The sequence below is a fragment of the Leptonychotes weddellii genome, chromosome 3, assembly GCF_054177405.1.
Source record: "Leptonychotes weddellii isolate Sample4059 chromosome 3, ASM5417740v2, whole genome shotgun sequence".
Lineage (NCBI taxonomy): Eukaryota > Metazoa > Chordata > Mammalia > Carnivora > Phocidae > Leptonychotes > Leptonychotes weddellii.
In genome coordinates, this window is record NC_138371.1 from 165471919 (window position 1) to 165498319 (window position 26401).

At 39.4% G+C, this 26401-nt stretch overlaps 2 protein-coding genes across 11 annotated transcripts in view; one reads left to right on the forward strand and one right to left on the reverse strand.

Moving 5' to 3' along the window:
• The window catches only part of UBAC2 (UBA domain containing 2), a 167377-nt gene that overhangs the window by 79051 nt on the left and 61925 nt on the right, over window positions 1-26401 (forward strand). For all 7 annotated transcript variants that reach the window (XR_014143885.1, XR_014143886.1, XR_014143887.1 and 4 more), the window contains one exon: window positions 23251-23374. Coding sequence is in view for 2 of the 7 variants with exons in the window: in XM_081815170.1 (XP_081671296.1) it covers window positions 23251-23374 (124 nt within the window). In the remaining 5 variants the exon portion in view is untranslated. The remainder of the gene's footprint in view (window positions 1-23250; window positions 23375-26401) is intronic.
• On the reverse strand, window positions 126-14615 carry GPR183 (G protein-coupled receptor 183). Of its 4 annotated transcripts, XM_081815162.1 has the most exons (4): window positions 14493-14615; window positions 6602-6773; window positions 6137-6387; window positions 126-1783 (listed from the first exon to the last, which is right to left on the reverse strand). In XM_081815162.1, exon 4 carries the CDS (start codon window positions 1766-1768, stop codon window positions 680-682), a length of 1089 nt encoding a protein of 362 aa, XP_081671288.1. In that variant the 5' UTR covers window positions 1769-1783; window positions 6137-6387; window positions 6602-6773; window positions 14493-14615; the 3' UTR covers window positions 126-679. The 4 variants fall into 4 exon arrangements, with proteins under 4 accessions (XP_081671288.1, XP_081671289.1, XP_081671286.1 ...); XM_081815163.1 differs by lacking the exon at window positions 6602-6773; XM_081815160.1 differs by lacking the exon at window positions 6137-6387.

Here is a 26401-nt window from a genome sequence, read left to right on the forward strand (position 1 = left end):
AAAGAGCTCGGTATTTTCATTGCCTCCGTCACTATCATTACTTACAACGTTATCATCCAAATCTATCTATTGCTAATTCTATTCTCCCTGTAAGTAGGCATTGAAAGACATACTCTTAATTTTGTAGCATCCTGTTCTTTATTCCAAAAGAGTTCTTTGACAAAATATTACAACTCAGAACAAAACAAAACAAAAATGCTGATGTTATTGAGGAGATAAAAGTCTAAGATTGCAAGAAGTAGGTATTAAAGAAATATGTTACCAAAAAGAAAGAAACATGTTACAGTATTGACATTTTTACATGGGCAGTATACAATCTTACAGTCTTTTCTTTTGCCAAATTATTGGCAGGAAATACTGATGCTGTAATTTTAAATTTTTTATAAAAAATTTTCTTAATTTTTTATAAAACTTTTTACACTGAGAGTTATTAAAATAGCCTCCCTTTTGGTATAGTATTTCACTTACAAATTAGAACTTTGCTTTATGTTATTTTCTTGAGTGTAAAAAATAATATACATCAGTTTTCTTCCAAGTTGGAGGTGGGAGCTCATGCCCAATGAAAGGAATTTACAGGAATCCTTATTGGAAGTTGAACAATCATTTTGTTTTATAAGAAAAGTCCGGCAAAGTTTGTCATACAGTCTACTTTGCTGTAAACCCAAGATTTAATTCCTTTTTACTTTCCATTTAAAGACTTGGAATGTATCATTGTTTGAGTTTCTGTCATTTCATGGGAGTTTTCTTCAGGGGCTGACCTCACAGCACTGGAAATTGATACATTGACCTGATGCTTCAACATCTTCATAATCTTTCTCTTATACCCTTTACACGCAAAGAAATATATAAAAGGGTCCATGCAGCAATTGAAGTTCATCAGACATACTGTAAAGTGCAGGGAGATCTGGAATGAATGTCTTTGGCTGCATTCCAGGAGACCAGGAAAATGAAGCTTCTTAATCATGTGTTGAATAATTGCAACATGGTAAGGTGTGAAACAGAGAACAAACACAACAATTATAAAAATAATTGTGTTGAGAGCCTTTTTGTTTACACCAGATTTCTCAGTTAGTGGGTTTTGTTTGGCAGTTTTAAAGAGTTTGCAGCAGATTTGAGAGTAGCAGATGAGAATGATCAGGAGAGGAAGCACATATCCTATGAAACATGCACCAAGCAGCATCCAGGGAAGAGATTTCGTTTCTTCAAAGTTTGGATATTCCATGCATGTAGTCCTTTCTTCCTCCTGCTTTGACATAGGTTTTATGAGTAGCGGGAGTGTTTGAGCAAATACTAGAATCCAGACACATATGCAAATGCATTTTGCATGTTTAATTCTTTTCATCTTGTTGTACCGCAGAGGGTGCACCACAGCAAAGAACCGGTCAATGCTCAAGCACGTCATGAAGTTCACACCTGCGTATGTATTGATGTAAAACACCATTGCAGTTACCCTGCACAGGGCGTCGCCGATTCTCCAGTCAAAGCCCAGGGCGTAGTAGGCTATCCGTGTAGGCAGAGCAGTGGTGAAAAGTATATCAGAAATCACCAAGTTTGTTGAATATAGGGTAGTAGAGTTGATTTTTTTCCTGTTTTGGATAATGACAGCCAAGGCTAGCACATTTCCTACAAGCCCAATTACGAAGACAATGCTGTAATGCAGAGGCATTAGTATCCGGGCCGTGCTGTGGTGTGCATAGAGATCACACTCGTTGCCCGGAGAAGCTGCAGAGACTGTCGTAAAATTGTCGTCCAGTTTTGTATCCATCATTGGTGTTCACAGTCTCTAGGAAGAACCAAGGAGAGTACTTTTAATTAAAACCGTATTTAACTAAAAGCAATATAAACGCCTTTTATAGATCTAACTTTTAAAATTTTAAGATTTATATAATTTTTTAAAATCTATGATGTGTTGCACAGTAAAGGAAACCATCAACAAAACCTTCGAAAGGCTCCCTAGTGAATGGGAGAAGATATTTGCAAATGATACATCCAATAAGGGGTTGGTATCCAAAATATATAAGGAACTTATTTGACTCAAAACAAAAATAATCTGATTAAAAATGAGCAGAGGACCTGAATAAACATTTTTCCAAAGAAGACCTACAAATGGCCAACAGACACATGAAAAGATGCTCGACCTCACTAATCATCAGGGAAATGCAAATCAAAACCACAGTGAGGTATCACCTCCCACCAGTCGGAATGGCTAGTATCAAAAAGACAAGAAATAAAAAGTGTTGATGAGGATGCAGAGGAGAGGGAACCCTTGTGCACTGTTGTGGGAATGCAAACTGGTGCAGCCACTGTGGAAAATAGTATGGAGGTTTCTCAAAAAGTTAAAAATAGAATTACCATACGATCCAGTAATTCCACTAATGGGTATTTACCCAAAGAAGATGAAAACATGAATTCAAAAAGAGATATGTACCCCTGTGTTTATTTTAGCATTTACAATAGCCAAGATATGGAAGCAACCCAAGCGTCTACTGATAGGTGAATAGATACTACTCTCACACGCACACGCACACTCATGCAGGAATATTACTCAGCCATAAAAAAGAATGAGATCTTGCCATTTGCAACAACATGGGTGGATCTAGAGGGCATTATGCTAAGTGAAAGAAGTCGAGAGAAGGATAAATACCATATGATTTCTCATATATGTGGAGTCTAAAAAGCAAGAGAAACAAAAAAGTCAGAAACGGAACCAGAAATACAGAGAACAAACTGGTAGTTATCAGAGGAGAAGTAGGCGGGGGAGTGTAGTGAAATAGATAAAGGGGATTATTAAGAAGTACCCCCCCAAAAAAGAAAGAAAAATCTGTGATATGTAATATGTTTACGTATACAGTAACAAGAACAAAGAATCAGATTTATGTTTGTCTCACAATTTGGTGATTTTGGCAAAGGAAACAAAACCATCTAAATAGAGCAAATATATTTTTGTGACAAGAGGGGATGCACTAACTCTTTAGGCAGAAATTTCCCCCTTTTTTTCTGAATCACTGGTTAAGAACAAAATCGTGTGCAGCACCCCACATTTCAGACGGGACTAAAACTTTGCTTTTAAATTGAATTTCAGTTGGACTTTTTTTTTTTTTTGGTCCAAATGCGTATCACTGCCAGGAAATGAAATCAGTCACACATTTATTTAGTGAAATATGAATTTACCACAGTGATCTGATTTGTGTTAACCTAAAAAGTATGAGAAACAAGCTAAGGCCTTGTTAGGAACTGAAAGTTAGGTTTTCTTTTAAAAAAGAAGAAGATGGTAACCACGACAACCACGACAAAAAACGACAAAAAAGAAAAAAACTTAAGCTGTTTCGGGGGAAAGGTTAAGATTAATTCTGAGCTAGATCATTCCTCAAGTACTCCACTGACTGATGCATGCAGTGTACATTCCTACATTTCGCATGCTAGTAAGCATTACACACGTGGTGTCTTGTGTTCTGCCTTATCCACTTAACATGTTCATGGATCAGTGTAATCTATGTGTCATATGTAGATCTCATGCAGACATTGGATATTTCTACAGTATTCCAGTGTGTTAATGCATAATTTGCTTAGCTACTCCCTTGATGAATATTTGGATTATTTCCAGTTCTTTTCTTGTGATAAATAATGTTAAGATGAAATTTCAAGTCCTACGTTGAAAAGTGGAAAACTACAATAAAACTCCTTATGTGGGGCTGAGCTTTGGATAAAACTTAGGGAGAGCAGAACAATAACTTCTGTGAAGTTATTTTTAGAAGAAAAATGACCTTCCGATAGGACTGTCTCTGAGCACAGATCTCATCTGAAAGTCACCAAAATTAAGGGAAGATTTCAGTATATCTAGTGATGATGGTTTACATTAAAAGAAAAAGATTCTATCCCTAGCCATATCAAAGCACTGACTACTCCTCTAACTGCTAACTTAGTTCTAACAGTCTTAAACAGTGAAACTAACAGGCAGTGGGGGTTATCAGGGGGTGATATTACAATGTTATAGGTATGTACTACATACAGTGTTGATAGGTTAAATTGTTAAAATATGGAAATACGACCTAAAGCAAAAGGGAACAAAAATGGAAGTGGTACTTTCTGTTAAACAAGAAAAGATAGGAAAGGAGATTATGAGAAAGAAATTTAAATATATTGAACCCACCTATTAAAAGAAACTAGCTTTCAGTTTGAATTTGTAAAAAAAAAATCCAGCTGTATGCTGCTTAGAAGAGACACAGCTCAAAAAGTGACTCAGAAAGGTTGAAAATAAAGGCATGGGAAAACACATATCAATCAGATCCCAACCCATGGAAAGCCAGAGTAGCAATGCTAACATCAGAAAACAACAGACTTCAAGGCAAATTCAGTATCAATAGAGATGAAGAGGGTCATGACAGAAGTAAAAGAGAACAGTTCACGAAGAACATAAAAATCATGAATTATGCATGTAACAGCAAAATTTAAAGGAAAAATTGGCAAATCCACAATCATAATGGGAGATTTTAGCACATCTTTATTAGAATATGCCAGATAAAAAAGAGATTATAGAGACTTAGAAGATTTACCCAATGTGACTTCGCAGAATTTGTGCTGAAGGGACATGAGCATTTTTGCAAATTTGACTTTGTACGAGGTCATCAGAGGACCTCAGAACTTTCGGAAAACTGTTAACTTAGCAGCTGATATGACGGTGCCTATAGGGCAACTAAATTAGAAATCAACAATAAAAAGATAAAGGATACATTTGGAATCTAAAAAAAAATATGCTTCTAAGAGACTCATGGGTTAAGAAATCACAGTGGGAATTTTGAAGTAGTTAGAACAAAATGACAAAAATACTCTATGCCAAACTATGAGATGCAGCTGAAGTGTTAATCTCAGACGCAGAGCCCTGAATGTATTTATTTTATTCGCACATTTTTATTTGAGTATAGTTAACACATGTTACATGAGTTTCAGGTGCACAGCATAGTGACTCAACAACTCTATATGCTTGTGAAAGCATGTATTTTTTTTAAAAAGATTGAAAATAGATAAACATACAGTTCAGGAAGCTAGAAGAGAATTGTTTACCTAAGGAAGGTAGAAGAAAATGATAAAGATAATTGTAGAAATTAATAAGATCGAAAACAAAACAAAACCCCAATAAATATGGACTTTCTTTTTGTGCAGAAAAAAAATAGAGTGATTCTTGAAATCATGGGAATTGCGATTGTGGAATGAAAGTAGAAAAACCTTTATCCACTTAGTTGAGAAAGGCTTCATGTGAGAAGTAACTTTTCAAGAACTGAGACTAGACCCAGAGAGGTGAAAATGCCAGGCAGGGGTTATAACTTAGGAACAGGTAGCAAGAACTTCTTTTATTTTTGTACTTTCTGTGAGAATTTTTTTTCTGAAAAAACCCAGCATGTTTATTTTATTTTGAGGAGTATTTCTCAGCAGATTCGGGAAATGCTTTTAAAATACATACTGGGGTAGAAATTCTCCATATGAGTAAATATTATTGTAGAGATTAGGAAAGTTACATTAATGTAGGACTCAGAGAAGAATGTTCCATTGCTTGCCATATTGTAAACGTGCACCCAACTTCTTCCCGAATGAAGTACGGCATTCAGGAGAGCCAGAAATGGCAGGGGTTGCAGAACATTTGACGTTCAAGAATATTTAACAGCGCTAATTATAAAGGTGAAAATTTGCAAACAAATCAAATGTCCATCATCGTGGGTCTGGTTACGTATCTTATGGTATAGCCATACAGTGGAGTACTCTGCAGTCACTGGAACGGCAGTGTGGAAGCCTATTTCTTGACAGGGAATAATGTTAAGTAAGGAAAGCAGATTCCACAACGTACCACTTTGTGGGGGGAAGGAGAAGCAATTATAGGTACACACGCATCAGTACGGATACGTATGCCAAAACATAATTTTGTACAAGTTATTTTTGAGTTTTATCCATATACTTTAAAATTTTTAATACTGAACATGAATTGACTATGAAATGAGGAAATTGGTAAATAAATTATTCTGAGAAGAAAATTTTTTTAGTTAAGTTCGTCTTGCAAAAACCTTGTCTTCTGATACACATTTCAAAGGTAGTCCTTCAGTGCTCTTTACTCAGATTGGTGTGTTCATTGTTACTGGGTGCCTACCTTTAAGTCCTATCTGGAAGAACACTCACAGCGACCCAGTGGGCTAAGTACTGCTGTCCCCTATCTACTTGCCATGTGAGGAAACTGAGTGGCATGGAGGTTAAAAGGTCAGGCTGGATCCTTCTCCCTGGTGGTGATCTGGCTTCAGGTCTCTTTACTCTGTCCAGTCCTTGGTAGGGGCAGCTCATAACTGCCCTTAAAGAACTGAGAGTTTGTGGTCTCGAAGTGGTGTAGGCTTTAAGAATCCTTACCTGTAGGGCGCCTGGGTGGCTCAGTTGGTTGGGCGACTGCCTTCGGCTCAGGTCATGATCCCGGAGTCCTGGGATCGAGTCCCGCATCGGGCTCCCGGCTCAGCGGGGAGCCTGCTTCTCCCTCTGACCCTCTCCCCTCTCATGCTGTTTCTCTCTCTCTCTCTCTCTCAAATAAATAAATAAATAAATAAATAAATAAATAAAGAATCCTTACCTGTAAATAAACAGCCTGGGATCAGTGTGGCCCAGCCACTCCAGAGCAGCGAATGGTTCTTCTTAATGACAGTGGAGTTCCTATTTCCAGGACAGCATCGAACCCCAAGGAGAAGACTCTTGAGGGGCCTCCTACTGCCCACCCTCGTCCTGAGTCAGTCAGAGAAAGACACCTGCATGATGTGGACATGTAAATGGGATGGCTCAGAAGTGATCTTTGGAAAAGATGAATCAAGGCCGTCTTGAAATCTGGTCATTTGGATGTTTGGTAACCTCTTGAAAGTTGATTTTGTTAGTCAGCGACGCTAGCGTATTACCTTAGTTCTTGATTATATCTATCCTATGCTATCAATGCCATAGTTTTAGTCAATTTTATCTTTTCTAAATTGAGAGAAAAATCCTTTCATGTACTTGACCGTTGTATCCCATTCTTGTATGAATTGATCCCCGTTTATTATCATCTTCCCTTGGAGATACATTTTATACCTTCCTTTAGTCATTTGAGGATTCAAGATTACTTTCCTGAACCTTGACTTACTCCATTCTTTTATTCAGCAAAAATTGTTTTTAGTGTTTTCGTATGCTAGGTCCTGGAAATACCGAGATGATATCTTTCAGTATGGGAGGGCCTCAAATTAAAGGATGAATGTATGATGTTGGGAATGTGCTGTTGTCTGATGAAGCATTATCTCACTGTTCTTCAAAGCGTTCCTTGTCACACATACCAGGCTTCTGGTATGCTCTTTGGATTACAGTACTCCTTATCAACCTTTGGATTGCAAATTGCTCTTTTAATCATTTTTTTTCAGGTATAACTAACTTCCATCTTCCCTTCTTCCTTTTCTTCCTTTATTTATTTTTGAATACACTTTAAGTATTTTACTTTTTAAAAAAAATAAGTTCATCTTTTTTTTTTTTTTTTTAAGTAAGCTCTGCACCCAGCGTGGAGCTTGAACTCATGACCCCGAGATCAAGAGTCACATGCTCTACCAACTGAGCCAACCAAGCGCCCCTTAAGTATCTTACATTTTTATCATCATTAGACAACAGCTTCTGACATGTTACTAGTATAGATATACTGCACTGTACTTGGAAGTACTATGCCTTGTCGTTTTACTGCCTAGAGAAAAGCACAAAGGAGTGTTTGTTTTGAATCTTTTTTCCTTGGAATACTTATATCTGTAATAATTATAATTTCCTCATAATGCTTTCCAGTGGAAAGATATATGTGGTTGCTAAACTCTCTTTAAGGCCCCACACTGTGATGTGAATGAGGATGGAAACCTTTACCCTGAGGGCACAGTTAGTAACTGGGCTGCTTAAAATGTGGGGCTGTATTCAGGTCTCGCCTGAGGAGCCCACTTCTCTCCTCAAAGTGAGGTAACTCCGGCCACCCTGGCGGCCATTTGTGCCAGTTCTGTTGCCATGTTTGTGGTGAAGCAGAGGGGGTCTGTCCCAGTTTTGTCTCTGCCGTGCAGTATTGGTAACTCTGCTACTATTCTAGCATATGTAAAACAGCAAGCTCTTCCGCAGCAAAATACCCTCCACTGTATTTTTACTTGTTTTCGGTAGTGGGTCTGTGTGTGTCTAGAGTTGATTTCATTGCTACTAGAGTAGCTAACGTTTTTTAAGACATTATCATCTCGTTTTTGCATAACTGGACATGTTGACATGAGCCGACAAGATCTTTCTAGCTACAGAAAGGAAGAAAATAAGAGGCTCGCCCCAAAACTCATCTATTAGTACTTAAGAAAATTGTCTGAGCTCTAATGTAATTTGTCCTATGGAAATATTTACCCTGGTACCAACTTGCCTGGATAATTATTTTCTTAGCTTTTATTTGTGGCAGAAACAGAATCAAACCACTGTATTCAAAGATTTAGTATGAACTAGAGTACTGGCTTTTAGTTTTTGCCTTAAGATTCCTGAAATGTCACCTTTACCCCTAATAATTTATTCACTTAATAACCCATCAACAACCTTAAATGAAAAAGAGCTAAGTTTTTAGTAATTTTGTTTAAATTCAGGCCTTAGCTATGAATTGAATGGTTCAAGTCATGTGAAATGATAAGCAACAGGAGGTGACTTCTCTGTAAGGCCAAGTCTGCTCGAGACCATGTTTACACATCAAGATGATCTGACTCAGAGCTCCCACAGTGACATGCATCAAAGAGGAAGTTCCAGGACCATGCTTTCAAAACAACCAGAAGAGGCACAAGAATGTGGACCCATAGATATGGATTTTGTGTATTGTTAAATGATGAGTGTTGATCGATCTGATTCTCTGATTTCTCTTGATACACTGTCCTTTGGCTATTTTGTTGAGGAGAGGTAAGGTTGAGGGAAAGTTTCTGGAGTGGGGGGAAAATGAAATTTTTGAGACAGGAGAATACAGGCAAAAGCTTGGGTTCTGTGGAACAACAAGGATTCGGTCTATGGAGGAACTAGATAAGTGCAGATGGATCAGGATCACAGGCCAAGGCTGTTTAACAGTGCCCTTGAGAATAAACAGACCCCATGGAAGAAAGAAATCTTTGCTTCTTCCTCTGGTTGCCTAGTTTTCTGAGCACTTGTCAGTCAGTCACTTGCAAAAGCCTCCTTGTTCTTTTTTTTTTTAAAGATTTTATTTATTTATTTGAGAGAGAGAGAGAGCACATGAGAGGGGGGAGGGTCAGAGGGAGAAGCAGACTCCCCACCGAGCAGGGAGCCCAATGCGGGACTCGATCCCGGGACTCCAGGATCATGACCTGAGCCGAAGGCAGTCGCTTAACCAACTGAGCCACCCAGGCGCCCAAGCCTCCTTGTTCTTGACTGAGCAAATGGGGACATCTGAGTATGGTCTGGCGTCACACATCATGGCCTTGCACTCAACCAGTGATTTTTTTCCCCCCTTCTTTTTAGTTGACTAAACAACCATCACCTGAGGGGTGGTGTGGGCCATTTGCCTGTCAAGTAGGCAGGTGGGAAACATTAATTCCTACTTGTGGGACAGAAACCCAAGGCACAGACAGGCTGCGACCAGCCTCTTGTCACTTCATCGGCAAAGTCAGATGGTCTGTTGCCGTAAGCTGCTGCTCGGCTGCTCATAATAGTGTGCGCCCCGGTTAACTTAGTGAAATAAATCATCCTGCACTATCAGGTGATGTTTTTTTTTTTCCAACCAGCTTTGAGTCCTATTTTGATAGCTGTGACTGTGGTCAGGATTCATTTTTGGAAGGATCTAGGGAACATCTTCCCAGAAGGTGATGCGCTGGCAGCCGCCTGCACTTTCCCAGGATAGAGCCCCACACGTGCCAGAGTGTCTGTGTTCGGAGCCGAGCTGTCTGTGGTCGGTCTGTGTGAGGGGACCTCCCTACCCTGCCTCCCGGGGAGCTCGCTTTTTCTGGCTCGTGCATGTGTGACCCTGCCGCTGGCCCCATGGCCGAGGCTGGTTCTGACCACCTCTCGGTAGGTCTGCAGAGGGTCAGCTACAGGACAGGGCGCGGAGAACTTCTTGAAGACAGCAAACAACGGTGTTCGCCAGTCTGTAGTTTGCTCTTTGTGTATCTGAGGTGTCCTCACCTGATGGGCACTAAAGAAGACCACTTCACCTTCCGTCAACGTGTATGTTGAAATCGATGGGAAAGGGGCCTGACGTTCAAATTAGTGGATTAAACACCCACTTGCACATTTGGGGTTTCACATAGTCCAGCTATTTTTCTTTCACCTTTCATTGATTTTCTTTGTGTGGCTTTTGGCAGCTTTAGTACTGACTAGGATGATGTGAAAGTTACCAAACATGAAGACAAAGGAGGTGGTAATACAAAGGACTAGGGTTATACGACGTAATGTTTGGAAACTGTAAGAAAAAAGAATCCCACTGTAATACTCATTTCAGTGTGAGGAAGACAAATACCGTGTTTCCATGTGGCTTGATTTGACCTATAAGTAGGATAACTGGGTAATATAAAAAGATTTTATAGTGAAGATCTGAGTCTGCAGAACCTTTATCCTCTTGAGTTCAAAATGTTTCTAGAAATCGTATGTGCCTTTTCTCCTTAAAGTTCAAGGGAGTTTCAGGTTTTGTTGTTTGTCTCTTATCTCATGGAAATTAGTCAGAAACATTGAAAATCCTTATCTTGTGGATAAACAGAATTCCAGAGATTAGGTCATTTGCTTGGAGCCTTCCCTCGGTCTAGGTACTAAGTTAGGAGTCACAGAGGTGTCCAGGACTCTGCACCCTCTTCACCCACCACCTCCCATCAGCGGTTCCTGTGCGTTCAGCCTCCTGACTCTCCTGCACTCGACCTCTCCTCTGCACCGTGTGTCTGTCTGTCCATCTGCCTGTCCTGCTACCACTCCGCTAACCGCTGCCTACCTTCAGGCCACCCTTGCTGCTCCCTGGAGCTACGGCTTCAGCTTTTACAATGCCTTTCAGGTGCGGCCCATTGAACCCCGGTCAGTCAGAACACATGATTTCCTTTTGACTGGGCACTGCCTCCCTGGCCATTTTCTCCCTCTGATGCCCTGGCTCCAGCCTTATGGAATTATTCGCAGTTTTTTGATGTCCTGTGTTTTCTCACAGCTCTGTGCCTTTCTGGCACTGTTCCTTCTTTGTCCTATATCCTCAGCTCCTACTTTCCTTCAAGACTTAGTTCAAACTCAGCTGTTCTGGAAGCTTCCCTGATTTTATCCTCTCCTGCTTCCTTGTCACCGCCCCCAAGAAAGACAGCGTGGAGTGTCCTTGTGAGGGCGCTGTGCTCTGTACCAGCATCGGTATGGTTGAGTTTCTTTTTCTGTTTCCGACTAGCCAGTGAAGTCCCATGAGTGGGAACTTTGTTAATTTTGTGTATCTCTAGCTGACCCATGACTGAGGCACAGTAACTACCCATTAAAGAACAGCAAAGCCCCAGCTTTCTTGATCCTTCCTTAGTCAGAGGTTCTTTATCAGAGTTCTTGATTAGTAATAGTAACCAGTATCATTAAGCCCAGACTATCTTCCAGGCAACTGTTCTCGGCACTACGTATATTCACTCACTGAATCATCACAGAACTTCCACAAACCCATATCCAGTGGTGAAACAGAGACCCAGAGCACTTACATGACGTGCCTAAAGACACAGCTGTTAAGTGTCAGGATTCAAGTCCTGGCAGATTGGCTCCAGAAATCACTTTCAGTGTGATGTGTTTTATCCCTAGCTCCTGTTTCCAACACGATCTGATGTTACTGGTAGAAAACAGGTAAAAATAGGAAGACTTTACATGTACCAACTCATCCTGTCTGAACTAGAGAGGAGAGCTGGGGAGATGGAACTAGGGAGGGGAAGAGGGAAATGTGTTGATTTAAATGAAGGCATTCATTAATTTACTTGTAACATATTTTAAAGCAAGTAAAGGTTTTACAAATGAATTTAGATTTTACTATTTTTAACAATATTTCCATAAAACGTTTTGGACTAAAAGAAGATGGTGAATACATAGAATAGTTTTTATTTTTTTTAATCTTTTTTTTTTTTTAAAGATTTTAGTTATTTATTTTTTTAGAGAGAGAGAGAGCGAGCACGAGCCAGGGGGAGGGGCAGAGGGATAAGCAGACTCCCGCATGCAAACCGATACCAGGACCCTAGAATCATGACCTGAGTCGAAGGCAGACTCTTAACCGACTGAGCCACCCAGGCGCCCCCTAGGATAGCTTTTATGCTGTTAATTTATTTTTATACTACTTTTTAGGTATTTGTAGACTTTTTTTAAAGGTTTTATTTGAGAAAGAGAGAGAGCAAGAAAGAGCGAGAGAGAGCACAAGCCAGAGGGAGGAACAGACTCCTGCTGAGCAGGGAGCCCGATGTGGGGCTCAATCCCAGGAACCCAGGATCATGACCTGAGCTGAAGGCCGAAGCTTAACCGACTGAGCCACCCAAGTGCCCCGTATTTGTAGAAACTTAACAAAATATTTTTATTCTTCTTTTTGAGCTTTCAAAACACCACAAAGATCTTTGTTAACTCTACAGTTTTCAGATGATTTTCACATGCATTATCTCATCTGACATTGAAGCCCTGTGCTTTACAGACTTTTTGCAAAGCTGAGGAATTATATGGGCTGGAGAGGCTTACACACCCTCAGCACCCTCCATACTCTGTGGCCTTGAACACTGCAGCAGGCCCTTACCCATGGTAGGGAGAGAAGCATTATTTGAAATTCCTCTGCGGGATGGGAAGCTCTCTCTTTTAAATGCACACTTTTTAAGGATGATGGCTTTCTCTTCCACAATATCTTATCCCATAGAGTGTTTCAGAACCATCCTACAGTAGATATCTAGTAAATGCCTGTGGATTACCGAAGTGAAGGAAAGTCATATAGTGATCTGAGGTAGTACTTATTCCAGTAAATGACTGGCCACCTTACTAATAAGCTCTTGGAAGCCAGTTGAAGGTAATTTTTAAGAGGCATTACCACCACGGCCACCGCCCCCACCCCATGATAGCTGGTGAGCCAGTGAGTGAGGCTTTGTTCAGCAGTGTGCTCTTTACAGTGTCATGTCCCAAACATACGACTAAGTCCCAGAGAGAAAGCATGCACTGAAATATTAGCAGATGCAGAGTCCAGACGGTAAGCACAGTGAGATGTTTACCCTCCATAGACTCAGTCTTTACGTAAAATAGTCTGTAAAGATCTGCAAATAAGTTTAAGAAAAATAATTCTCACCAAATGATAGGGCAAGGAAACTTTGCCTACTGCCTACTGGATTCATCCTTTGGTGGTTTAACAGGTAGAAGGAGGGGAGAATAATGATAGCAGTTTTCTAGCACTTACTATATGACAGCCAAGGTGACAAGGACTTGGCTGTATTATTACTCCCCATTTTACAAATGAAGCCGCTGAAGTCAAAGACTGCCCAAGGCCACACAGCTTAGAAATAATCCAACCCAGGTTCGAGCCTGACTCCAGAGCCTACGCTCCGAACCACCGCACTGTACTGTATTTGGAACGATACCCCCCAGGGCCCCCAGACACGCCTTCCTTTAGAGGAAGTCTCCTCACAGCTTATGTTTTGTCAAGAATTTCTATTACTACCATTCCCAACCTGGACATAAATATTGCAGATCACTGCATGGACTTCATTGTTTTGTGACATTTTTTTAGGCACATGGAAATTCTTACATGTTTAGCTTTAGTGATCATTAAATAAATATAAAGCAAGCAACGGATTCATTTTCACTTATCTCATTAACAGTTTGTATTTAGAATTAAAATATTCAGGTTGGCTGAGAAGCGGTAAAGCCCAGACTGTCACTACTGGGAGGGTAAATTGCTAAAATGTTTTTGTAAACCAAAAAACATCAATTTATATATAAAGCTTTAAAAACATTTATACCCTTTGCCCGAGGAATTCTGGTACTGGGATTCTATCCGGAGAAATACTAGAAAGTATAGAAGTATAGAAAAGACCTTTATGTACATAGATACATGGTCAAACAGTAGAATGTAATGACCCTTTTATTTTCAGGTATGCTGAATAATTTGTATACACATGCATTTAAGTGTAGGAATACTCCATTTTAAAATAATTTTGTTCCTTTCCCTTTGTTCTAAAGTATCCTGAAATATTGGCATTATTTACTGATTTTTACTCGATACTGTTTTTTGCAATAGTGAGGCTCACACAGAAGTACAAAGTAAACCCTATTTTTTGGCATAGATTTCCGGCATGATCCATTGTTTTCACCTACCTCAATATTAGCTAATTAGAACTGCCAGTCATCAGAGAGTCTAAACTATGTTAATGATACAATTTTTTGTTAGAAATGTTCATAGTTGCTGTTGAGTAGATTCTATTCCTTTACTTTATACTTTAATTAGGCTTCTAAAGTTTTACAAAAGACTTGGTTAGAAGAACAAAATATGTAGTACTTACCTCTCTGACTTGTTGGGTCCTCCGGCAGTAGCAGTTAGTATTTGCCCAACTGAAGTAGGTTACTTTGGCATGTTAAGAGAGATTATGCAGGCGTCCTTTTATGGGGCTGGCTTTTTTTTTCTGTCACCCTGTGACTGAGCATAGTAATGATCAGTTAACCTCATGTATGCGTGTGAACTTTTTTTTTTTTAAGTGGGAAGTGAAATTTTTCTGTTAGTGATTTTTTTTTTTTTGAATAATTATCCAAAAACCCCTTGGTAATATCTGTGGAACTTCGTAAGTTTTTTAATAAAAATTTAAGTATTAAAAATTTTTTTTGAGAGGAAGACTAAAGCAGTAAACCTTAACCAGGAAAAAAAAAAAAAAGGAATGACAATTACTAATGATTTTGTATCCATATTCTACGTAAAAGTATGAGCTTTTAAAATGTTTTAAAGAAAAAAAAGTCAACTGTGATAATTCTGTCTACCTGGAAATTTGATGCAGAGAGTAGTTTACTCATTCTATATCTTAACAGCTTATGAGAAAGAAGCAAAGGTTTCTGTGGTGACTGGGAGAGTGATGTTCTTTTGCATTGTACAGGGACTAGTCAGGTTTTCAGGCAGGAGGCCAACTGACAGAATCTGTGACTGCAGGGACGTGAATGACAGGGGAAGAGTTGGAGGGGACATCTTACAGCTGAAAACCCAGCATCTGTGCATAGAATGGAGACCTATGCTCTTCACCTTATGGTTCTGGTTGGCTCGGTTTAAACCCAACTATGTAACAGGGCTATCAAAATGCAACTTATATGTAGGCTAAGGGAATAGAAGTATACTGGTCAGAACAAGAGAGGCGATAGTTACACTTAACCCAGGACTGATCTGGCCATCCCCAGTCAGCTCTGGGTGCTGCATTTTACGAAGGGTATAGATGACCAGTGTGACCGGGCTGGTGAGGGGTGTGGTTCCCAGGTCTTAGGAGAAATGAAGGAATAAACTGAGAATGTTTAGGCTTGGCAGAGATGTGATCATCATCCTCGTGCATTTGAAAGCCATCTCATAGAAAAGGGTTTAGTTGCGACATTGATCTTCCAGACTCCAGAGAATAGAAAGGAGACCAGTATGAGGAAGTTACCAGAGATAGCTTTCAAATCAAAATATGAAGGTAGTTCCCAAAAGTTAGGATCATAAAAGAAGTGGAATAGGCTGTTTCTTATTTAGGTGCCTACATAAACTCTTTTGAGGGATGATACTGAGCGAATTGAATCATTTTGGTAGGAATTTGTAACTCTGACTTCAGACCTTCCACTCCAGGATCTGTCAAAATGGCCAAAGGGGCTTTAGCCCATCAGTGGTATCATTCCCTCTAGAAGGGCACTTGGTTCTTCTCAGCTCTAAAAGGCTGAAGATCTGTAAAGGAACACTGTCAGAAGAGCAACAACACCCAATTCTTTGGGCCTCCTCCTCACTGTCTATAAAATAAAGGTATTTAAGTAAATGATCACCATGATATTTCCTAGTGCAAAAATTCTCAGGGGGAGATAAAGAGATTTTATGATTTGCTGGATAAATATGATAAAATATTCTAGAATTAGTTTATTTAAAACTTAGATTGAAGAATACTTGAAGAAGACACTGTCAAGAAGCATCTCAATTTGTTGAAAGGACATCCTCATGGTGTGTTTTGGCTTTTAATTTTTGAAATAGTTTTTATTAAGTAAAACATTGTTGTATAATGAAGAACTCACTTAGTTAAAGTGAATGTTCTAGCAAACTGGATCTACCTCCTATTTGGTATTAGAGTGGTCTAGTATGTGAGGAAAAGGCAATGGGGTGATTGTCCTGTGAGATGCTGTGGGGCATAGAGTGTGATCATTGCATAAGCCCACAAACCTTATTTTTCTTGTCTTTGAAAGTTACCAGGATTTCTGTTGTTGTACTGTAAAAGTGCAGTTAATGTCCTTTTCTGTAGAAGAGATAAGATGGACATTTGTGACCTGAACTGAGTGTTTTCTAGTATTTTATCCTATCAAGTACAGTTGTAAGTATATAGTAGATACTCAGTAAATATTAGTGACATTAGTTGAAGGAAGGAAGGAGTTATAACCTGTTTTCCTTTTTTCTGTACTTCAGCTTCATATGTTTAAGCCAGACAGGGCTTCCAGAAGTCACAGTATGAAAAGGGTCAGACTGAATTATTGTTGACAGTATAGAGAACGGATGTTGTATCATAAAATAAGGAAAAGAGAAAAACTGGTCAGTGACTAATAACATGATATTTTGTGAAGTCAGTGTGTGTAGAAATAGCAACGGAAATTTCTACAAAACAACCTGTATGTTCATGGTCTGAAATGTGTGCTTTTGTATTATGGGTATATGTGGTCTAGTACTTAATCATCGTTTAAAACTATATAGTGATGAATAACTTCTAAGGAATTTTTAAACTTCTTTTATTGGTATGTAAGACATGAACTGTAGTCATTAAAATTCCTATCAGTATTTTCTTAGTTTACAATGAAATGTAACCTCAAACAGGAACATGGCCTCAGATTCTCTATTGTAACATCACCCTTTACACGCCCAGGAGTGACCAACTTGTACTTCTTAATGGAAAGAATACACAGCTACACTGTGTTGCTACATGTAAGCAGGACAACTTCTATAAATTAAGTACCTCAAAGAACATGTTCTGTGGTGAGATCTCTCAAGTGCAACCAAAATAGAGTTTTCTTATTATTACCAAGAGACCAGCAGGCCATATTTTGAGTAGGTATATGAAACTGTATGTTTTAATCCCATTAAAGATAATAAAGCAAGACGCATTTTTAAACAAAAGGCAAATTCTGTGTAGTTTGGCATTTTAAAGAGAAATTCATTTATTCAGCAAATATTTTTTAAGCAACTCCTCTGTGCCAGGCATGGTTTTAGAGAGCGGTGATAAAGCAGCAAACAAAACCAACAGAAATCCCAGGCTCCATAGAGTTTCCCTCCAGTCAGAGAAACAGGTGATAAGTAAGTCATGTGGTAGATTAGGAGGTTATAGGTGCTGTGGGGAAAGGAACTAGAGAATTCAGAGTGGGGATGGGTCAGTGAGGTAGGGTAGGGGCTGCACTTAGGAATGAAGCGGCCAAGGAGGGCTTCTCCGAGAAGGAGCTATGTGAGTAAAGACCGGAAGGGTGCACATGTCTCTGGGAAGGTAGCCAGGAGATGCACGTGCCCTGGGGCACCACATGCCTGCTGGGGCTGGTTCAGCGTGGAGGGAGCAGCCAGAGGGAGTGGCGGAGAGGCCGCGTAGTAGAAGACCAAGTTCAGGGTCCAGGATGCAGGGCCTTTTAGGTCTTTGTAAAGACTTTGGCTTTTACTCTTGGGTGGGGACTCAATGGAGGATTTTAAGTCCAGGAGTGACCAACTTGTACTTCTTAATGGAAAGAATACACAGCTACTTAATCAACTTTGAGTTTCGGTAAGTTGAAATGGAACTAAACAGTTCTTTTGTGTAGTATTTAGAATGGCAGTTTGTTTTTTTTAATTTAAATTCAATTAATTAACGTATAGTGTATTATTAGTTTCAGAGGTAGAGTTCAGTGATTCGTCAGTTGCATGTAACACCCAGTGCTCATTACATCATGTGCCCTCCTTAATGTCCATCACCCAGTTACCCCCCTCCCCTCCAGCAACCCTCAGTTTCCTATGATTAAGAGTCTCTTATGGTTTCTCTCCCTCTCTGATTTCATCTTGTTTTATTTTTCCCTCTCTTCCCCTATGCTCCTCTGTTGTGTTTCTTAAATCCTACATATGAATGAAATGACATGAATCTTCCTGTGATTGACTTATTTTATTTAGCATAATACCCCTAGTTCCATCCATGCCATTGCAAATGGCAAGATTTCATTTTTTGATGGCTGAGTAATATTCCAGTGTGTGTGTGTGTGTGTGTGTGTGTGTACGTACACACACCACGTCTTCTTTATCCATAGAATGGCAGTTTAAATAACTCTCTGTTCATTAAAATTGCTTTGTCAGTTTTTTACAATCAAACATTGAGAGTAAATTATGTGTAAGGATTTACATAGGTATCAGGGGATGCAATGCCAAGTAAAATATTGTGCTTTCTGATAGAATAATCTATTGGGAGACTTTTTAAAAAATATTTATTTATTTGAGAGAGACCTGGGGGAGGGCCAGAGGGAAAGAATCTCAAACAGACTCCCCGCTGAGCATGGAGCCCTATGTAGGGCTCGATCTCACCACCCATGAGATCATGACCTGAGCCAAAATCACAAGTTGTGTCAACTGACTGAGCCACCCAGACACTCCTCTAATGGGAGACTTTTAAAAACCTTATAGTTAGTTAAAATGTGACCATAAAAATAAGCTCAAAATGGATTAGACCTATATGTGAGGACTGAAACTATAAAACTCCTAGAAGAAGACATAGGCAGTAATCTCTTTGACATTGGCTATAGAAACATTTTTCTAGATATGTCTCTTCAGGCAAGGGAAACAAAAGCAAAAATAAACTATTGGGACTACGCCAAAATAAAGAGCTTTTGCACAGTGAAAGAACCATCAACAAAGCAACAAGGTAGCCTACTGAATGGGAGAAGATATTGCAAATGATTTATCTGTTAAAGGGTTAATATCCAAAAAACATAAAGAACTTCTATATCACAACACCAAAAAACCCTCAAATAATTTGATTAAAAAAATGGACAGAGGATCTGAACAGACATTTTTCCAAAGAAGACATACAGATAGCCAAAGACACATGAAAAGATGCTCAGTTGTCAGGGACTTGCAAATCAAAACCATAGTAAGATATCATCTTACATCTGTCAGAATGACTACAATAAAAAAGATAAGAAATAACAAGTGTTGGCAAGGATGTGAAAAAAAAAAAATCCTTGTGCACTGTTGGTGGGAATGCAAATTGATGCAGCCACTGTGGAAAACAGTATGGAGGTTCCCTAAAAAATTAGAAATAGAATTACTATGATCCATTAATTCCACTGCTGGGTACTTACCCAAAGAAAATGAAAATACTAATTCAAAAATAGAAATGCACCCCTTATGTTTATTGCAGCAGTATTTGTATTAGCGAAGATATGGAAGCAACCCAAGTGTCCATTGATAGATGAATGGATAAAGATGTTGCATACACACACACACACACACACACAGGAATATTAGCCATGAAAAAAGAATGAATTCTTACCATTTGCAATGACATGGATGGACCTAGAGGGGAAAATGCTAAGTGAAATAAGTCAGGGAAAGACAAATACCATATGATTTTACTCATATGCAAAATTAAAGAAACAAAACAAATGAACAAAGAAAACAAAAGACCAATGAAAAATGAGATTCTCATTCTTTTTTTACTTCTAAAAGCATATTTAATCAGCTATTATGAAATAGATAATGCTTGCAACCTGTACATGGTATTTTCCAACATCTAACTGAACATAATAAAAAAGTTAAAAATTAAAAAAAAAATAAAATAAATTACCAACATCATCTTTCAGAAATGAAGATTAAATAAGGATATTTTAAGGGGGAAAAAAAAAGAAATGACTTTCAGATAATTGATGGACAGATGTTGGAAAAAGAGACTCTTAAATACAGAGAACAAACAAGTAGGTTGCCATAGGGGAGATGAGTGTAGGGATGGGTGAAATAGGTAAGAGGATTAAGAGTACATTTATTGTGTGTGAAGGTAGAGATAAAAATGGAAGGACCAATTGAATATCTATTTAAAGAGTATTTAGAGCACCAGATTGCCTCCTTGCCTCAGATCAGTAAATGGCTGCCATGTCTGTTCTCACCCCAGCAGAAGTCTGGGGTTTAATTCTGTGGAGAGGTCTCTGGACTGCAGGATACTAGGCACAACCCTAACCTCTAACCCCTGACCCTAACCCTAATACCATCCCTAACCATAAGCCTTTGGAGAGGTCTCCAAACTGCAGGATACCAGGCACACACCCTAACCACTAACCCTAACCCTAACCACCCCCTAGAGCTGAGAAAGTGACTTCCAGAACAAACCATAAGAAAAACCGAGAAGCAACCTAGTTATCCTGGAGAAGCACCAAAACAGTTGAGAATTGGTAGTATATCTGAAAATGGGTGTGAAGGTAGACATGAAAACAGAGGACCAATTGAATATCTATTTAAAGAGTATGTAGAGCCCCAGATCCTTTCCTTGCCTCAACTGGTGGATGGATACCATGTCTATTCTTACCCCAGCAGAAGTCTGGGGTTTTATTCTCTGGAGAGGTCTCTGAACTGCAGGATACCAGGCACATCCCCTAACCCCAAACCCTGTCCCTAATGCTATCCCTAATACTAACACTAATTCTGATCCTCTGGAGAGGTCTCTGAACTGTACGATACCAAGCATATACCTTAATCCTAACTCTAACCCTAACCCTAGAAAAAACAAGAGTACATTTATTGTGATGAGCACTGAGTAATGTACAGAAGTGTTGAATCAATATATTGTACACCTGAAACTAATATAACACTATATGTTAATACTACTTCAATTAAAAATAAATAACAAAAGGGGCGCCTGGGTGGCTCAGTTGGTTAAGTGTCTGCCTTCAGCTCAGGTCATGATCTCAGGGTTCTGGGATCAAGTCCCACATCGGGCTCTCTGCTCAGAGGGGAGCCTGCTTCTCCTTCTCCCTCTGCTTGCTGCTCTGCCAACTTGTACTTTCTCTATCAAATAAATGAATAAAATCTTAAAAAAAAAAATAACAAAAAAGATGAGAATTATAGCCACTAGGCTCTATTCATAAGTACTATCCCATTTTGGGAAAAAAAAAAACCTGATCATACAACTCTTCAAGAATAAGGATTATTTTATTGCCCCAAATTAAATGAGCTCCCATGCTGGGCCAAGCCCTGTGGTGCATGCTGGAGGACCCAAGAGGATGCATTTCCTTCCCTGCTATGGTAGGGCCAACTGAGTGAGGCATTTGAGACCGAGCCACTGTGCTGTGTACATACCTCGGCTGCCATGTCCCTGTCATCCTTCTTGCAAGACTGAGAAAGATTGCATCTTACATATCTGTGTCTCCAGTCCTTACCCAGTGTCTGGCACTTACGTGTTCGCCAATTGGGGTTTTCCCTATTCTAGTATTTGCTGCATTCTTACTGATGCCTATTGATGCTGCTGCCATTTTTCACATTTGCAGTGTATGTTTGCTTTCGTTTGTTTTTAGAAGCAGAATTGATAAGACAGTGAGTGATTTTTTAATAACATGATCTCTATCAAAGAAGGGAAAACTTGGCACAAAAGGGTCTTGTGTTTCCACAAAAATGGTAGTAAGAACATTTCTTGCATTTTGCATTTTCTTATGGTAAAGATGTACTAGTGCCACTCACCAAAAAGAAAAAAAAAAAGGAAAATAAAAGATAGAGTCGTGAAGCCAAGTGTCTAATGAAGAATCGGTACGAGCGTGTGTCCAGATGATTCTCCTCATTCCTGTTGCCTACCTAGTCATGGCGGGAATGTGCGTGTGCAGTCCTGGAGTGAGTTTCTTGAGATTAGACAAAGATGGAGCTCCTGAACCTGGGCTACCACCTCACACCCAGTGCCCAGGGACTCACCGAGTCACTGCAGCAGTGAGACTGGGGTGGTTTTAGAGCAAAGAAGGGAGCTTCTGGCCACCCAGAGGAGCTGGAGTAATCCCTGTGGGACAGAACTGAGCTGTCCTCACCGCAGATACTTCCTAAGCAGAAAAGTGGGAAGGACATTTATGTTGGAAGAATAACTTGTGTCAGTGAATAGTTAAAAGAGTCTAATATGCCCAGGGAGCGTCTTAGGGGGTTAAGTTGGGGGAAGGGAGCCGAGGACAGGTATGGGAAGCTACACTAATAAGAAAGAATTGGAGGGCTTTGCTATTTCATGTTCATATTTACATTTCCTCTTTGGGTCCGGGGAGCCTGTGGAAGGATGGGTTTTAAACAGGCATGTGACATGATCAGAGTTGTGTTTTGTGTGTCAACAGTGTTAAAAGACAGATTAGAAAGAAACAAGACTTTAATGAGAAAGACACTTGTGACTTTTGGATATGTCAAGTTGAAGGTATCAAACTGAGTTTCATCACGAGGGGAGGGACAGGCAGACAGTTTGGGAACTCACTTCAGTTTCATAATTGATGCCGGAGAAGGGCTTGTGATGATGCAAGGAGACACCGGAGCAAGAAGAAGAGCCTCTAGTGGAGCCTCGGAGAGGGTAGAAGACGAGTGGCAGGAGAAATCTGGGGGACCAGCAAGAACAGGCTTTAAGGCAGGGGGAAGAAGGGGTTTGAGGAAGGGAAGGCAGGGGTGGTAAGGGTGTCAAATGCTATGGTGATACAGTTGGACAGTGGGAGATGAGCCTTTGGGATGTGACCATGGTGAATGATGTATGTTGCTTTTGTCACAGTCTCTTTCATTAGATTTAAGTCATTCATGGAAAGAAAACATAGCAGCAACTTTAAATTTTCTCACAGTGCCTGACAATTTATTAGTAGTTGCTGAACCACTTTGCAATCATTTTAGGAGAGTCAATAAGTATTAGATAATTCGAGTTTTCATAAAAATGTTATCTATAAGTACAAATTATTTCCAATGTGATGCACATATAGAAACCAACTTGTATATCTGAGACCATGCTTTCAGACAGAAATAAAATTATGAGCAGTGTTACTTCAATAAGATATATTTGCTATTGGTATTTTAAATTGAGTATAATACTATAGTGATTTTTTTTTTATTTATTTGCATAGCCTGGCACCTGTGTTTGCTCTCTTTGTACCATTTTATTGCTCCATACCAAGAATCCAAGTGGCACAAATTCTGGGCCCGTTGTCCATCACAAACAAGACACTGATTTATATATTGGGACTGCAGGTACAGTATGCATTTTTATGTTCACGTTTCTTTAACCAGATCTTTTTTTTGGGGGGGGGGGTCTTTTCCTCATTTGATCTCCTTGAAAGCAATGGTTTTTTTCCCCATAAGTTTGGCTTTATGATCTATATCAAATGTTCAAAGGAAGTGTTACAGAACAAGAACATCAAGGTATATAAAGTACTAGAATACTTTCATAGTCTTTAGAAATCTGATAAGAGCTTTCACTGTAATTTGTCTCAATGGAAAATATTTTAATTGCATTGTGCAATTCTGTGTAAGTACTTTTTAAAAAATCACAGTATGAAGTAGAAACAAATGGGAACAGTTGAAAGGTAGAAAGTGGAAAATCACTGTCAAGATTAATCTATTGAGTACAGTGTCACAAATAAAGCTCTGACGAAGAGAGCAGGTAAGCCTTATCCACTCTGTCATTCCTGTGCTGCACGGCACATGGGCACCCTCACCATTTACTGGATGGTTTGATACGAAGACCGTTAAGAGTTCTTACTGTTTGACGTAAATTGAAAAAGGTTGTGTTCACCAGTACCCAGTGCCATTGACCTCTCTCTGCTGGGTTCCAGGCCAAGTGACAGGAGATACATGATTTTCATTTTCTACCTGTAATACTTGTCACTTTCCTTTCACTCTCAGAGCTTTTGATGTGAACTTCTATTCTGTCGTTTGCTGTGGTACCATGTGTAGCTTGGCCTTTTGATCCACTGTCAATACTCATAACATTCCTTATCCCACACATATCAAACCGGATACTAGGGTCTCTGTCAAATACCCTCCTCCCTCCCCTTTTAACCTGTGGTATTTCCTCCAATTTGTCTAGTGTGCTGTCAGGTGTTATCAGTGGCTCATCTGGGGTGGGTGTTTCCTCGCCACTTTACAACTGTGTTTCATGAAATGTTTATTCTTCATCTCTCAACCTGCATGCCGTTAACTCTCCCTTATCCTTCCTAGTGTTCATATCACCTAATAGCCCCTTTCTGCAGTTTATTCTTATTACTAGGATTTGCTGTGGCATGTTTACTTTTTTAAAAGATGTTACAGCAGAAGGCAGAATGCAGTGGTAGAAGAATCCTCTGGACAGGGGGCAGGACACCCAAGTTCTAGTTCTAGCGTGGCGCCCACTAGGCTGGGACTTGGGTCAAGTTATGGAAGGCCCCTGAGCCTCATGTTGACCCTATAGTTCCTTCCAGCTCTAAAGTTACAGAGCTTTAGAGGATGAAAAGTGTTGTTTTATTAATTATGACATAGGAATTCAGTGGAGCATTGTGGAAAATCCTTGGCGCCAAGTGGATTTTGGTTTGATAACTTGCTCTGGTAGTTATTTGCTTTGTTACTTTTCTGAGCTCCCATTTGCCCATCTATAAAGTGATAATAATAATGTGTATCTTACAAGGTCATTTGAAGGGTTAGAGATAATAGTGTTGGTTGTTTAGGATAAGCCCAACAGAGAGTAAGAACTAAGTCAGTTGGTTCTTATTATTAATTAATAATTTATGTCTCTATAGCTGCCCCTATTGGTTTTTCTGAGATTATGAATATTATTTATTTATTACTTATCAATTTATTAATTATTTACTGGTGAGGTAGAAGCTGGTATCAGAAAGTGGAGGTGGAGATGCCTCATTGGCTTCTTGATAACATCTAAAGTCCTTAGCCTGAATGGCACTCAGGGTTCTTTTTGCCTATCTAGGACCTACTCCCACCCCTCCCCACCTTGAAGTGAATGTGAACCCCATATTCTCAAAGTTTCTCTTCTTTCCCTACCTCCCTCCTCCCTGGACCTTCATGCATGTTTCTGTGCGTTTCTGTCTCCTGCATAACAACTTTGTGAAGCCAGGGACATTGGATGAATGAATGAATGAATGAATCAGGGAGGGAATGAGTGAATGATTGAATTATTTTAATCATTATCAGAGGAACAAAAATGTTTGTGAAGGTATCAAATGGCTTGAGAGACAGTCATGGAATGCCCTGTGCTAGGGGCTGTGGAAGATGAAATGAGAGGTAGCACCTGTCCTCAAGGAGCCCAGCAGTGAGAAAAAAACATACACACTGTTAAAGCATGAGCAGACACAGTTGGGACCAAATGTGCAATAAGGTGAGGGACTTAAGAGTCCAAAGGAAATAATTTTTTATTGAAGAAATTAATGATATACTCTTCCTCCTTGTGTAAGAAACATGGAGGTCATGAGCACTGGGCTGTGGAGCCAGACCACTTGGGTACACTCCCAGCTCCATCACCCGCCAGCTCTCTGATCGTGAGCAAATTGCTTAACCTCTTAGTTTTCTGGCTAAAATAGAGTTCATAATAGAACTTACTTTGTAGGGGGTTTAGGAGGATTCCGTAAGTTCAATATATGAAAAGCGTTAAGATCACTGCTTGCTTGGCACATAGTAAGTGTTAGGAAAGTGTTAGCTGAAAACAAACAAAAACAAAACAAAACAACAAAAAGTAAGTGTTAGCTATTTTATTATTCCTTATATTTTTAGAATAAGACTACAGAAAACTATTTTTCCACATAATTCTCATCCTTGTTATTTTCAGAGTCGTTTATACTCAACAAGCATCCATGCTAGATAAAAGGATTGATTTTTTTTATTTAAATTCAATTGATTAACATATAGTGTATTATTAGTTTCAGAGGTAGAGTTCAGTGATTCATCAGATGTATGTAACACTCAGTGCTCATTACATCACATTCCCTCCTTAATGCCCATCACCCTTTTATCCCATCCCTCCACCCCCTTCCCTCCAGCAACCCTCAGTTTGTTTCTTACGGTTAATAGTGTCTTATGATTTGTCTCACTGTCCAATTATGTCTTGTTTTATTTTTCCCTCCCTTCCTTTATGCTCTCTGTTTTGTTTCTTGAATTCCACATATGAGTGAAATCATATAATTGTCTTTCTGTGATTGATTTATTTTGCTTAGTATAATACCCTCTAGTTCCATCCACGTCATTGCATATGGCAAGATTTCATTTTTTTGCAAATGGCATATCAGATAAAGG